Source organism: Sebastes umbrosus, unplaced genomic scaffold (genome assembly GCF_015220745.1).
Source record: "Sebastes umbrosus isolate fSebUmb1 unplaced genomic scaffold, fSebUmb1.pri scaffold_206_arrow_ctg1, whole genome shotgun sequence".
Lineage (NCBI taxonomy): Eukaryota > Metazoa > Chordata > Actinopteri > Perciformes > Sebastidae > Sebastes > Sebastes umbrosus.
Genome location: NW_023618511.1, coordinates 1 through 13638, shown reverse-complemented (window position 1 = coordinate 13638; position 13638 = coordinate 1). Strand labels below are relative to the sequence as shown.

General features: G+C 44.8%; 1 protein-coding gene, 1 long non-coding RNA gene and 3 other non-coding genes across 5 annotated transcripts; all 5 read left to right on the top strand.

Annotated features, from left to right (window-relative positions):
• Nucleotides 1-2618: 2618 nt before the first annotated feature.
• On the top strand, nt 2619-11309 carry atg16l1 (ATG16 autophagy related 16-like 1 (S. cerevisiae)). Its single transcript, XM_037763208.1, has 16 exons — nt 2619-2660; nt 2878-3113; nt 3421-3490; nt 4899-5080; nt 5524-5589; nt 5676-5762; nt 5941-6000; nt 6277-6382; nt 7176-7281; nt 7430-7500; nt 8065-8136; nt 8736-8856; nt 8968-9073; nt 9957-10106; nt 10399-10446; nt 11170-11309. The coding sequence occupies exons 1-16, from the start codon at nt 2619-2621 to the stop codon at nt 11273-11275; spliced, it is 1629 nt and encodes a 542-aa protein (XP_037619136.1). The 3' UTR covers nt 11276-11309.
• LOC119484409 lies at nt 4319-4599 on the top strand. Its single transcript, XR_005205995.1, has one exon.
• LOC119484406 lies at nt 6389-6942 on the top strand. Its single transcript, XR_005205993.1, has 2 exons — nt 6389-6540; nt 6694-6942. It is a non-coding gene; the product is annotated as an uncharacterized LOC119484406 (long non-coding RNA).
• LOC119484407 lies at nt 6732-7012 on the top strand. The gene has a single exon (XR_005205994.1).
• LOC119484410 lies at nt 8322-8607 on the top strand. Its single transcript, XR_005205996.1, has one exon.
• Nucleotides 11310-13638: the final 2329 nt, after the last annotated feature.

Here is a 13638-nt window from a genome sequence, read left to right as displayed (position 1 = left end):
TTGGTTTCCCATAAGCCTCGCTTTCACTGTGCAATTCTGTCTGATACTGGGAAAATTTAGGCTTGTTAGCTTGCTAGCATGCTAGCTACACCAGCTAGCGCTGACAGCAAGTAACAAACATCTATGATCCATTGTCTGGTTGATAATCTAAACAAAGAAGACGTTTTCTTGCGGTAGCCTTTCTAAAATGAGCAGTGATGAAAGTTATTATATTCTGATCAAGGAGTTGATAACCAGACAGCGTTAGCTAGCATAGCTTGCTAGTCGAAAAGTTGTCTCAGCTACGTCCCCGGAGCTGTACTTTGGTGATGTTTAGCTACATAACGTCACAGTTATCTGGACTTTCAATCTGAATGGTGAAGGATGACAAGGTTAAGGACAAGAAATTAACATTGGTTACTGCGGTCAAGCTAGCTGTCACTACTCGCATCTCTGTAGTTGAAGCAGCCGCTGGAGACGGACACAGGCAGAGCAGACGTAGTAACACCGCTTGCGAAGCGATGTCTGGAAAATGATTTAAATGGTTGAATGGTTAAATGAGCTGGTTTGATGGAGATGGAGAGACAGCTAGCTCGGTCGTAGTCGTTGGCTGCATGGGTGTTCAGTTTCAGTCAGTGTTGGTGTAGTCCACTCTCGTCAGGGACGGCGGCACGTCTAATTTAATTGCACAAATCCACAATCCTCTGATCAGGGTTTTGGTTCTGAGACGGTGCTGTATAAACACAGTCCAGTCTCGTCTTCTCTTCGGTTTGTGCATCAAATTGAACAACAACTAACAGTGTTGTAAAAGCTGGGCTGTCGCTGGTGGACAGTGGAGGGCAGCTTTGTTTTGCCCTCCAGGTAGGCGTTCCCATAGGGCTGTGACGTCACGTGAAAACTATGAATACACTAATATTGATTAATCTGATGGCCTTCGAGCAGTCAGTCATTATCTGTCAGATAGAGAGCGACTGACACCTCCACAGGCTTTATAGTGGAACCTACAGAGTGGGTATTGAGTAATAATGTGCCTGTGTTTCAAGAAAGATTGTTTAGACAATGCAAAGGGACTATGATGGGAGCCAGCTTTGCCCCTGATTACGCTTGCCTCTATTTGAGACTTTGGGAGTCTGAATACGCCTTTAACCCTGCAATGAATCGCTTTAGATAGAGATACAGTTTTATTGTCATTGTTCAGGACAACAAAATGACTGAGCCCTCTTACTGCACTGCAGCACATGACAAAATAACAAAAAAGAGGTGGAAAAACAATTTAAGAATTAATGACGTGATGTATTGTAGATTTAATTTTGATATCATAAGGATTTGATGGATTTCCATAAACTTTCCAGCCAAAAGTACACAAGTATTCCATTAGTACTGTATATATATATATATATATATATATATATGTACAGTAAGACAATGCTCTCCACCACCATCTCCATAAGACCAAATGATATAGTATAACCTTTCATCTTCAGATCTACTTATTGATGTCTGTGGTTGTATATGATGCTATATGTCCTTTTGTTAAATTGTTTGTCACACCTCAATAACTGGAATCTGCTACACACTGTTAACCTGTTTTGTTGTGTATTTGCCTGCTACCCATTGGTGAGACTTGATTTTTTTAACTTGTTTATGGTCGCATAAATTTGATCTCTGGAAAAATCCATGTTTGACTGTTGCTGCTCATTGCTCCACCAAACTTTACACCTCAATCCCACCAGTTTCCATCCTGTTTGTAAGAGTTAACCACCTCAAAACCTTACACACATCAATGCTTAAATAATTAGAATCCTATATTATAATATATATTATTCTGAAATGAAACATTGTGCATAAGGAGTGCTTTTACTTGTGGTAAGTATATTTTGATGCTAGTAGCCTACTTGTGTACTTTTACATACAACATGTTAAATGCAGGACTTTCACTTGTAACAGAGTATTTGTACACTGTGGGATTACCATATTTACTTAAGTAAAAGATCAGAGTACTTCTTCCGCCACTGTTAACTATGGAAGGATTTACTGTACATAGCACTTATGCCTGCCAGCGGCAATGCTTGGTGGGGTTTGGTAAAGTAGGCTAGCTGACCATGGTAATGGTAGCTACATGCTACCAATAGCTTGCAATGCATATGTATGTACATTTACTTAGCTAATTAAGCTAAAATTAAGTTAGTTGCTAATATTTGCATGCCAATGTAGTGCTAGCTATAACGCTTGGTAGGGTTTGGAGATGTAGGCTAGCTGGCCATGGTAATGTTAGCTACATGCTACTAATTGCTAGCAATGCATGGGAATCCACATCACCACTGCAGTTAGCATGTAGTGCTAATATATGCATGTTATTGTAGTGCTAGCTTATCAGGCAAAACGCTGGCTACCTATGGGGTCCTAGACATACACACACACAGATATGATAATTGTCACTATTGGGGACAAGTTCCACACACTTCCACCAGATGGCGATGTAGAGTTATACACAGATTGGGTGGGGGGGGGTAGTGTTTGTCACACACAGATACACAGAAAAATGATAAAAATCACTTTTAGGGACCATTGAGATTTTAAGACCTAAACACATTTTGGAGCATGCTGAATACTATTTAAATGAAAAACAACTGGGGACCATGGTTTTTGTCCCCAAAGGCAGAGGTGTCCCCGTGTTACTGGTGTGTAAACGCATGAAAGTCCCCAATTTTATCCTAAGTAAGAGCACACACACACACAGACACACACACACACACACACACACACACAGACACACACACACACACACAGACAGACACACACACACACACAGACACACACACACACAGACACACACACAGACACACACACACACACACAGACACAGACAGACACACACACACACACAGACACAGACAGACACACACACACACACATGCGTCCTGGCAGGTCCTGAAGGTCCTGGCAGATCCTGAAGGTCCTGAAGGTCCTGGCAGGTCCTGGCAGGTCCTGAAGGTCCTGGCAGGTCCTGGAACATGTGGTGGTGTTAATAAGTGTAATAAGTGTGTGTTTGTTGTCCAGCTGGCTCAGAGTGTGATCGAACTCAACAACCAGATTCAACAGAAGGACAAAGAGATCCAGAACAACGAGGCCAGGTCAGTTGACACACACACACACACACACACACACACACACACACACACACACACACACACACACACACACACACACGCTGCAGCTGATGGCTGGTCTCTGGTCTGTGTGTTTAATGATGAGGTTAATGGAGCTGTGATGGTGTGTGTCTCTCTCTGTGTGTGTCTCTCTCTCTCTGTGTGTGTGTGTGTGTGTGTGTCTCTCTCTCTCTGTGTGTGTGTGTGTGTGTGTGTGTGTGTGTGTGTGTGTGTGTGTGTGTGTGTGTGTGTGTGTGTGTGTGTGTGTGTGTGTGTGTGTGTGTGTCTCCAGGATGTGTGAGTACCAGCAGCAGATCTCAAGTCTGGAGGGAGACTGTCGGGAGCTGAGGAGCTTCCTGCAGGTAAACACCTCACCTGGACTCAACTCCACCTGTCTGATATCACCTGCATGAAACAACACGCTGTCTCCCGCTGAGACACGCCGAGACACGTGTGGCGCCGTATCTAAGATATCTTTTAGTCGTCCATCTTCACCACAGCAGGCTGCAGGTCGGTAACCTCGCCGTGACATCATCACGTAGCCTCGTGATAACGTGTTCACTCTGAGTGACCTCACAGCAGGCTGCAGGTCCGTTTGTGGGGAAACCGCTGCTGCGTGCTTCACGTTTCCTCGACGGCGTGACGTTGTGGTTAGTAAAGACGTATGACGTGATGGCCCATCACAGATAAATAGATATGTGTATATAGATAATAAGTTAATATAACTGTAACTGTTGAGTGGTCAGAGACGTGATGAAGGTCAGAGACATGATGAAGGTCAGAGACGTGATGAAGGTCAGAGACATGATGAAGGTCAGAGACGTGATGAAGGTCAGAGAGGTGATGAAGGTCAGAGAGGTGATGAAGGTCAGAGAGGTGATGAAGGTCAGAGACATGATGAAGGTCAGAGAGGTGATGAAGGTCAGAGACGTGATGAAGGTCAGAGACGTGATGAAGGTCAGAGAGGTGATGAAGGTCAGAGACGTGATGAAGGTCAGAGAGGTGATGAAGGTCAGAGACGTGATGAAGGTCAGAGACGTGATGAAGGTCAGAGAGGTGATGAAGGTCAGAGACGTGATGAAGGTCAGAGACGTGATGAAGGTCAGAGACGTGATGAAGGTCAGAGACGTGATGAAAGTCAGAGAGGTGATGAAGGTCAGAGACGTGATGAAGGTCAGAGACGTGATGAAGGTCAGTGATGAGCAGTAAAAGGTCTGATTACCCACAATCCTCTCCTGCTGCCCTCTGGCTCCCAGCAGCCCCTGCTCTGTGCTCCCATCATGCTCTAGTGGTGCAGTGGTGGTCCCAGGAGCTGCTGACAGACAGACAGGATGTGACATCACAGCGTGGGTCTGTACAGAGACCCTACAGGCTCAGTGTGATGATGATTGACATCCAACAGAACCAATCAGAACGGAGCGTGAGGCTGAGGAGGAGGAGGGACATGATCTCCAGTTTTCAACCTGAGACCTTCACAGTCTGAACAGGAAGTCCATCCCAGTCTGGACAGGAAGTCCATCACAGTCTGGACAGGAAGTCCATCCCAGTCTGAACAGGAAGTCCATCCAAGTCTGGACAGGAAGTCCATCCCAGTCTAGAATAGTAATATTAATAATAATAACTACTAATACTGTAAGACAGCTGATGTGATCATGTTATTGATGGAGGCGTGGAGCTGCTCCGGTGTTCCTTCACAGTAGTTTGAGGTTATCCGGTGCTGGTGTTGTGGCTGTAGCGTGATGATGACTTCCTGACTTCCTGTCCCTGTAGGACCTGGAGAGGGCCAACCAAACCCTGAAGGACGAGTACGACGCTCTCCAGATCACCTTCTCTGCTCTGGAGGAGAAACTGAGGAAGACCAGCGAAGACAACCAGGAGCTGGTGTCCCGCTGGATGGCTGAGAAGGCTCAGGAGGCCAACAAGCTGAACGCAGAGAACGAGAAGGACAGCAGGTGAGCAGGACACTGCTGATGATGACTGACGCTGACTGGTCCTCTGATCGGTCCTCTGACTGGTCCTCTGACTGGTCCTCTGACTGGTCCTCTGATCGGTCCTCTGACTGGTCCTCTGACTGGTCCTCTGATCGGTCCTCTGACCGGTCCTCTGACCGGTCCTCTGACCGGTCCTCTGATCGGTCCTCTGATCGGTCCTCTGACTGGTCCTCTGACCGGTCCTCTGACCGGTCCTCTGACCGGTCCTCTGACCGGTCCTCTGATCGGTCCTCTGACCGGTCCTCTGACCGGTCCTCTGACCGGTCCTCTGATCGGTCCTCTGACTGGTCCTCTGACCGGTCCTCTGACCGGTCCTCTGATCGGTCCTCTGATCGGTCCTCTGATCGGTCCTCTGACTGGTCCTCTGACTGGTCCTCTGATCGGTCCTCTGATTGGTGTTTCAGACGCAGACAGGCCAAACTGCAGAAGGAACTGGCGGACGCAGCCAAAGAGCCTCTCCCCATCGACCCGTCAGTACACTCAATATTATCTACGTTGACATTAATAGAGCTGCTCCGTGTCGTCATGGCGACGCTGACTCTGTGTTTGTCCTCAGGGACGACGACATCGAGGTTCTGGCGGAGGACGGAGGGAAGGGGGGCGGAGAGACCTCCCCCAACAGAGCGCTCAGCAGAACTCCCAGGTGAGACCAGGAACTGGGTGAGCCCATCTATTCAATTCAGTTCTATGTTTCTATACTATATACATTCTATGTTCTGTATAGCGGACCGTCGCTACGTACAGATTGTAAAGATATCTAGTGACAGTGTGTCCACTTGATCCTGTCGGTCCAGTTGACGGTGTCTTGTCTCTTGGAGCAGTAAGAAGATGTCTCAGCCTCCTCCTGGCGGTCTGCTGGACTCCATCTCCAACATATTCGGGTACGTAGCTGGAAGATCACCTGTCCAGGTCTCTGCAGGTCTCTGCAGGTCTCTGGGAGTCCGGACTAACCTGTCTGTCTCTCTGTCTGTCTCCAGTGTGTCCGTCCTCTCTGTCTCCAGGTGAAGGACACTGTGTCCTCACCTTTTCCCAGCTCTATGATTGACAGCTCGCTGTCTCTGTTTAATAAAAGACTGTTATTAGTGCTATAATAATAATGATGATAAGTCCTGTCCTTGCTGCGATCAGGCTGATCTGTAACTGTGTTCGTCTCCCAGCAGCCGTCGACCTGCCAACTCTTTCAGCTCTTCACCTGAAAACACAGAAGCCCCTTCAGGAGTGTGTGCTGAGGTTCGAGTCCCCTCAACGGCTCTGCACGTGTTTGTAAGTAACCAGTGGACCGGCATGGAATGGTTCCACTGGGAACCAGTTTAACATGTTGGGAAGCACCACACGACTCATAGGAAACATTAACAGCTGTTGTTCCCCAGCTGCGTGTATTGGACAGGTGCGTGTGTTGACCAGGTGCGCGTGTTGGCCAGGTGCGCGTGTTGACCAGGTGCGCGTGTTGGCCAAGTGCGCGTGTTGACCAGGTGCGCGTGTTGGCCAGGTGCGCGTGTTGCCCAGGTGCGCGTGTTGGCCAGGTGCGCGTGTTGCCCAAGTGCGCGTGTTGCCCAAGTGCGCGTGTTGACCAGGTGTGCGTACGTTTCTCAGATGTGCATGTAACCTCATTGGTCAGTGATGAGCAGTAAAAGGTCTGATTACCCACAATCCTCTCCTGCTGCCCTCTGGCTCCCAGCAGCCCCTGCTCTGTGCTCCCATCATGCTCTAGTGGTGCAGTGGTGGTCCCAGGAGCTGCTGACAGACAGACAGGATGTGACATCACAGCGTGGGTCTGTACAGAGACCCTACAGGCTCAGTGTGATGATGATTGACATCCAACAGAACCAATCAGAACGGAGCGTGAGGCTGAGGAGGAGGAGGGACATGATCTCCAGTTTTCAACCTGAGACCAAAACACAGAGAAACACCTGTTCTCATTGGCTGAGACGCACACCTGACTGTGTGTGTGTGTGTGTGTGTGTGTGTGTGTGTGTGTGTGTGTGTGTGTGTGTGTGTGTGTGTGTGTGTGTGTGTGTGTGTGTGTGTGTGTGTGTGTGTGTGTGTGTGTGTGTAGGAAGCCCATGACGGCGAGGTGAACGCAGTGAGGTTCAGCCCTGGCTCTCGTCTCCTAGCAACAGGAGGGATGGACCGCAGGGTGAAGCTTTGGGAGGTCGTGGCCGGTGAGTTGGACCGTCTCCATGGTAACCAGGTTGTGTGTGCATGAGGAATAATTTCCTACATAGATAAATGCATGTATGTAGTGTGTTTCAGAATAGCCTTGGTGTCAGATGGGTGCTGGTTTGGTATATATTTGGTGTGTGTGTTCAGGTCGCTGTGAGCCTAAAGGAGCTCTGACCGGCAGCAATGCAGGAATCACCAGCATCGAGTTCGACAGCGCTGTGAGTGTTTACTCTGTAATCTAATCTCAACTGTTGCTTTTAATGTATTCTTTAGTTTTAATAATATTTACTTGGTTTTAATATCTGTTGTATATGTGATCATATGTTGATGATGATGTCATATATCTGTTGTATATGTGATACTATGTTGATGATGATGTCATATATCTGTTGTATATGTGATACTATGTTGATGATGATGTCATATATCTGTTGTATATGTGATCATATGTTGATGATGATGTCATATATCTGTTGTATATGTGATACTATGTTGATGATGATGTCATATATCTGTTGTATATGTGATACTATGTTGATGATGATGTCATATATCTGTTGTATATGTGATACTATGTTGATGATGATGTCATATATCTGTTGTATATGTGATCATATGTTGATGATGATGTCATATATCTGTTGTATATGTGATCATATGTTGATGATGATGTTATGTATCTGTTGTATATGTGATCATATGTTGATGATGATGTCATATATCTGTTGTATATGTGATACTATGTTGATGATGATGTATTGTATCTGTGGTCATGTGTTCAGGGCTCGTACCTGCTGGCGGCCTCTAATGACTTCGCCAGTCGGATCTGGACCGTAGACGACTACAGACTGAGAGTGAGTCTTAACGGTTCTCACCTCACACTGCACCTAGATCACACAGAACCAGGTCCAGGTAGAACCAGGTCCAGGTAGAACCAGGTCCAGGTAGAACCAGGTCCAAGTAGAACCAGGTCCAGGTAGAACCAGGTACAGGTAGAACCAGGTCCAGGTAGAACCAGGTCCAGGTAGATCAGTCTTCTGGTCCGTGATGTGATGATGTAAAAGGTCTGAACCTCAGGTCCCACTCCGTCGGCCATGTTGGCTCCCAGCAGCCCCTGCTCTGTGCTCCCATCATGCTCTAGTGGTGCAGTGGTGGTCCCAGGAGCTGCTGACAGACAGACAGGATGTGACATCACAGTGTGGGTCTGTACAGAGACCCTACAGGCTCAGTGTGATGATGATTGACATCCAACAGAACCAATCAGAACGGAGCGTGAGGCTGAGGAGGCGGGGCCTGAGAGATGATCTCACTCCTCTACTGAGACCATGAAGACAATAACGTAGCTCTGTTAGCGCCTGTTAGCATCAATCATCACCGTACGTACAACCACATGTTTGTTAGTGTGTTACAATCTAGTGTGTGTGTGTGTGTGTGTGTCTGTGCGTGTCTCCAGCACACCTTGACAGGTCACAGTGGGAAGGTGCTGTCAGCTCGCTTCCTATTGGACAACGCTCGGATCGTCTCCGGCAGCTACGATCGAACACTCAAACTTTGGGACCTCCGCAGCAAAGTCTGTACGTGATTGGACGGTTTTTACAGGTTTCCATAGCAACCAGGGCCAGGTGCCCAAGTGTGATAGAGTACTCAGTCTGCGTGAATCATCACCTGCCGTCTCACCTGTGCAGGTATGAAGACGGTGTTTGCTGGGTCCAGCTGTAATGACATTGTGTGCACGGAGCAGTGCGTCATGAGTGGACACTTTGACAAGAAAGTTAGATTCTGGGACATCAGGTACGTGTACAACTCTATCTGTCTACAACTCTATCTGTCTACAACTCTATCTACAACTCTATCTGTCTACAACTCTATCTACAACTCTATCTGTCTACAACTCTATCTGCAACTCTATCTGCAACTCTATCTACAACTCTATCTGTCTACAACTCTATCTACAACTCTATCGGTCTACAACTCTATCTATCTACAACTCTATCCAACTCTATCTATCTACAACTCTATCCAACTCTATCTACCTACAACTCTATCTACAACTCTATCTACACCTCTAACTCTATCAGCTTTAATCCAGATCGACCAGGATAGAGTGTCAGGTGGAACACTTAGATCATGATGGTGGTTCTGTACTGTGTGCAGAGCGGAGAGTATAGAGTGTCAGGTGGAACACTCAGATCATGATGGTGGTTCTGTACTGTGTGCAGAGCGGAGAGTATAGAGTGTCAGGTGGAACACCCAGATCATGATGGTGGTTCTGTACTGTGTGCAGAGCGGAGAGTATAGAGTGTCAGGTGGAACACTCAGATCATGATGGTGGTTCTGTACTGTGTGCAGAGCGGAGAGTATAGAGTGTCAGGTGGAACACTGAGATCATGATGGTGGTTCTGTACTGTGTGCAGAGTGGAGAGTATAGAGTGTCAGGTGGAACACTCAGATCATGATGGTGGTTCTGTACTGTGTGCAGAGCGGAGAGTATAGAGTGTCAGGTGGAACACTGAGATCATGATGGTGGTTCTGTACTGTGTGCAGAGTGGAGAGTATAGAGTGTCAGGTGGAACACTGAGATCATGATGGTGGTTCTGTACTGTGTGCAGAGCGGAGAGTATAGAGTGTCAGGTGGAACACTGAGATCATGATGGTGGTTCTGTTCTGTGTGCAGAGCGGAGAGTATAGTCCAGGAGCTGGAGCTGCTGGGCAGAGTGACGTCTCTGGACCTGAACCACGACCGCACCGAGCTGCTCACCTGCTCCAGAGACGACCTGGTGAAGATCATCGACCTGCGCACCAACGCTGTCAGACAGACCTTCAGGTGAGTTCAGAGTTTCAGGTGAGATCAGACAGACATAACTAACTGTAGCTACAACTCCATCTACAACCCTAACACTACCTGTAGCTGTAGTTGTACCTGTACCTGTACCTGTAGTTGTACCTGTAACTGTAGTAGTAGCTGTATCTGTATCTGTAGCTGTAGCTGTAGTTGTAGCTGTAGTTGTACCTGTAGCTGTACCTGTAGTTCTACCTGTACCTGTACCTGTAGCTGTACCTGTAGCTGTAGCTGTACCTGTAGCTGTACCTGTAACTGTACCTCTCTGTGTGTTCAGTGCTCAGGGCTTCAAGTGTGGTGCCGACTGGACTAGAGTGACCTTCAGGTGAGTTCTGGTTCATGTTCTTCAGATTGAAGGGATTTCTCTCTCTGACCCTCTGATGTCTGCAGCTCTCAGCTCTCACTGTTCACCTCCAGTGGTGTTTAAAGTAGTATGAGAATAATATACCGTGTTTCTATATATAGATATATAGATATATAGATATATTTATTTATTTATAATTATGTATCTATATATCTATATATATAGATATATTTATTTATTTATAATTATATCTATATAGATATATAGATATATTTATTTATTTATATATATATATATAGATATATTTATTTATCTATGTATATATATATAGATATATTTATTTATATATTTATATATAGATATATTTATTTATATATATATTTATATATAGATATATTTATTTACATATATTTATATATAGATATATTTATTTATCTATATCTATATAGATATATAAATATATCTATATAGATATATATATATGTATATATATATCTATATATATATACATATATATAATCTGAATCTTCTGCTGCAGAACTTGGAAAGAACTGATGTTCCGTTTTCATTGATTAACTCTGATCACTTCTATTTTGCTGTTTTTTTGGATAACTGTTAAACTTTTGTCACTTCCTGTCCAGATGTTTCACATTAAAAGCCTATAAAAGTCACGTTAGTGTTGAGTTTGTCCTCCTCTCCTAAATCCTGTGTTTTCTGAATGGAGTCTGGTTCTGTTCTGTTCAGTCCTGACGGCAGCTACGTGGTCGGAGGATCAGCTGATGGAGCTCTGTATGTCTGGAACGTCCTGACGGGGAAGGTGGACCGCACTCTGGACCGGAACCACAAGTAAGAACCAGACTGATACCAGAACATCTGGAACAGACGCTGTTGTTGTTGTTGTTGTTGATGACGATGATGAAACTGTTGTTGATGATGACGATGATGATGATGAAGCTGATGAAGCTGTTGTTGTTGTTGATGACGATGATGAAACTGTTGTTGTTGTTGATGACGATGATGAAGCTGTTGTTGTTGTTGTTGATGACGATGATGAAGCTGTTGTTGTTGTTGATGACGATGATGAAGCTGTTGTTGTTGTTGATGACGATGATGAAGCTGTTGTTGTTGTTGTTGATGACGATGATGAAGCTGTTGTTGTTGTTGTTGATGACGATGATGAAGCTGTTGTTGTTGTTGATGATGACGATGATGATGATGAAGCTGTTGTTGTTGATGACGATGATGAAGCTGTTGTTATTGTTGATGACGATGATGAAGCTGTTGTTGATGACGATGATGAAGCTGTTGTTGTTGTTGTTGATGACGATGATGAAACTGTTGTTGTTGTTGATGACGATGATGAAGCTGTTGTTGTTGTTGATGACGATGATGAAGCTGTTGTTGTTGTTGATGACGATGATGAAGTTGTTGTTGATGACGATGATGAAGCTGTTGTTGTTGTTGATGACGATGATGAAACTGTTGTTGTTGTTGATGACGATGATGAAGCTGTTGTTGTTGTTGTTGATGACGATGATGAAGCTGTTGTTGTTGATGACGATGATGAAACTGTTGTTGTTGTTGACGATGATGAAGCTGTTGTTGTTGTTGATGACGATAATGAAGCTGTTGATGTTGTTGTTGATGACGATGATGAAGCTGTTGTTGTTGATGACGATGATGAAGCTGTTGTTGTTGTTGTTGATGACGATGATGAAACTGTTGTTGTTGTTGATGACGATGATGAAGCTGTTGTTGTTGATGACGATGATGAAGCTGTTGTTGTTGTTGTTGATGACGATGATGAAGCTGTTGTTGTTGATGACGATGATGAAGCTGTTGTTGTTGATGATGACGATGATGATGATGAAGCTGTTGTTGTTGATGACGATGATGAAGCTGTTGTTATTGTTGATGACGATGATGAAGCTGTTGTTGTTGTTGTTGATGACGATGATGAAACTGTTGTTGTTGTTGATGACGATGATGAAGCTGTTGTTGTTGTTGATGACGATGATGAAGCTGTTGTTGTTGATGACGATGATGAAACTGTTGTTGTTGTTGATGACGATGATGAAGCTGTTGTTGTTGTTGTTGATGACGATGATGAAGCTGTTGTTGTTGTTGTTGATGACGATGATGAAGCTGTTGTTGTTGATGACGATGATGAAACTGTTGTTGTTGTTGTTGTTGATGATGATGAAGCTGTTGTTGTTGTTGATGATGACGATGATGATGATGATGAAGCTGTTGTTGTTGTTGATGATGATGAAGAAGCTGTTGTTGATGATGCTGTTGTTGTTGTTGTTGTTGATGATGACGACGATGATGATGACGACGAAGCTGTTGTTGTTGATGATGACGATGAAGCTGTTGTTGTTGTTGATGATGATGATGAAGCTGATGAAGCTGTTGTTGTTGATGATGACGATGATGAAGAAGCTGTTGTTGATGATGATGACGATGATGATGAAGCTGTTGTTGTTGATGATGACGATGATGATGAAGCTGTTGTTGTTGTTGTTGATGATGATGATGATGATGATGATGATGAAGCTGTTGTTGTTGATGATGAAGAAGCTGTTGTTGATGCTGATGCTGTTGTTGTTGTTGATGATGATGACGATGATGATGATGAAGCTGTTGTTGTTGATGATGACGATGATGAAAAAGCTGTTGTTGTTGATGCTGTTGTTGTTGTTGATGATGATGACGATGATGATGATGAAGCTGTTGTTGTTGATGATGACGATGATGAAAAAGCTGTTGTTGATGCTGTTGTTGTTGTTGATGATGATGACGATGATGATGATGAAGCTGTTGTTGATGATGATGACGATGATGATGCTGTTGTTGTTGTTGATGATGATGACGACAATGATGATGAAGCTGTTGTTGATGATGAAGCTGTTGTTGTTGTTGATGATGACGATGATGGTGATGAAGCTGTTGTTGTTGATGATGATGATGATGAAGAAGCTGTTGTTGTTGATGCTGTTGATGATGACGATGATGATGAAGCTGTTGTTGTTGATGATGATGATGATGAAGCTGTTGCTGATGATGAAGCTGTTGTTGTTGATGCTGTTGATGATGATGATGATGATGAAGCTGTTGTTGTTGTTGATGATGACGATGATGATGATGAAGCTGTTGTTGATGATGATGCTGTTGTTGTTGTTGTTGATGATGACGACGATGATGATGATGAAG

Coding starts and splice junctions, on each gene's coding strand:
- atg16l1 (XM_037763208.1), top strand. CDS start 2,619: ATGGTTTTTGTCCCCAAAGGCAGAGGTGTCCCCGTGTTACTG. Junction 5,763..5,940: donor GCGCTCAGCAGAACTCCCAG/GTGAGACCAGGA, acceptor CTCTTGGAGCAG/TAAGAAGATGTCTCAGCCTC. Junction 6,001..6,276: donor TCCATCTCCAACATATTCGG/GTACGTAGCTGG, acceptor TTCGTCTCCCAG/CAGCCGTCGACCTGCCAACT.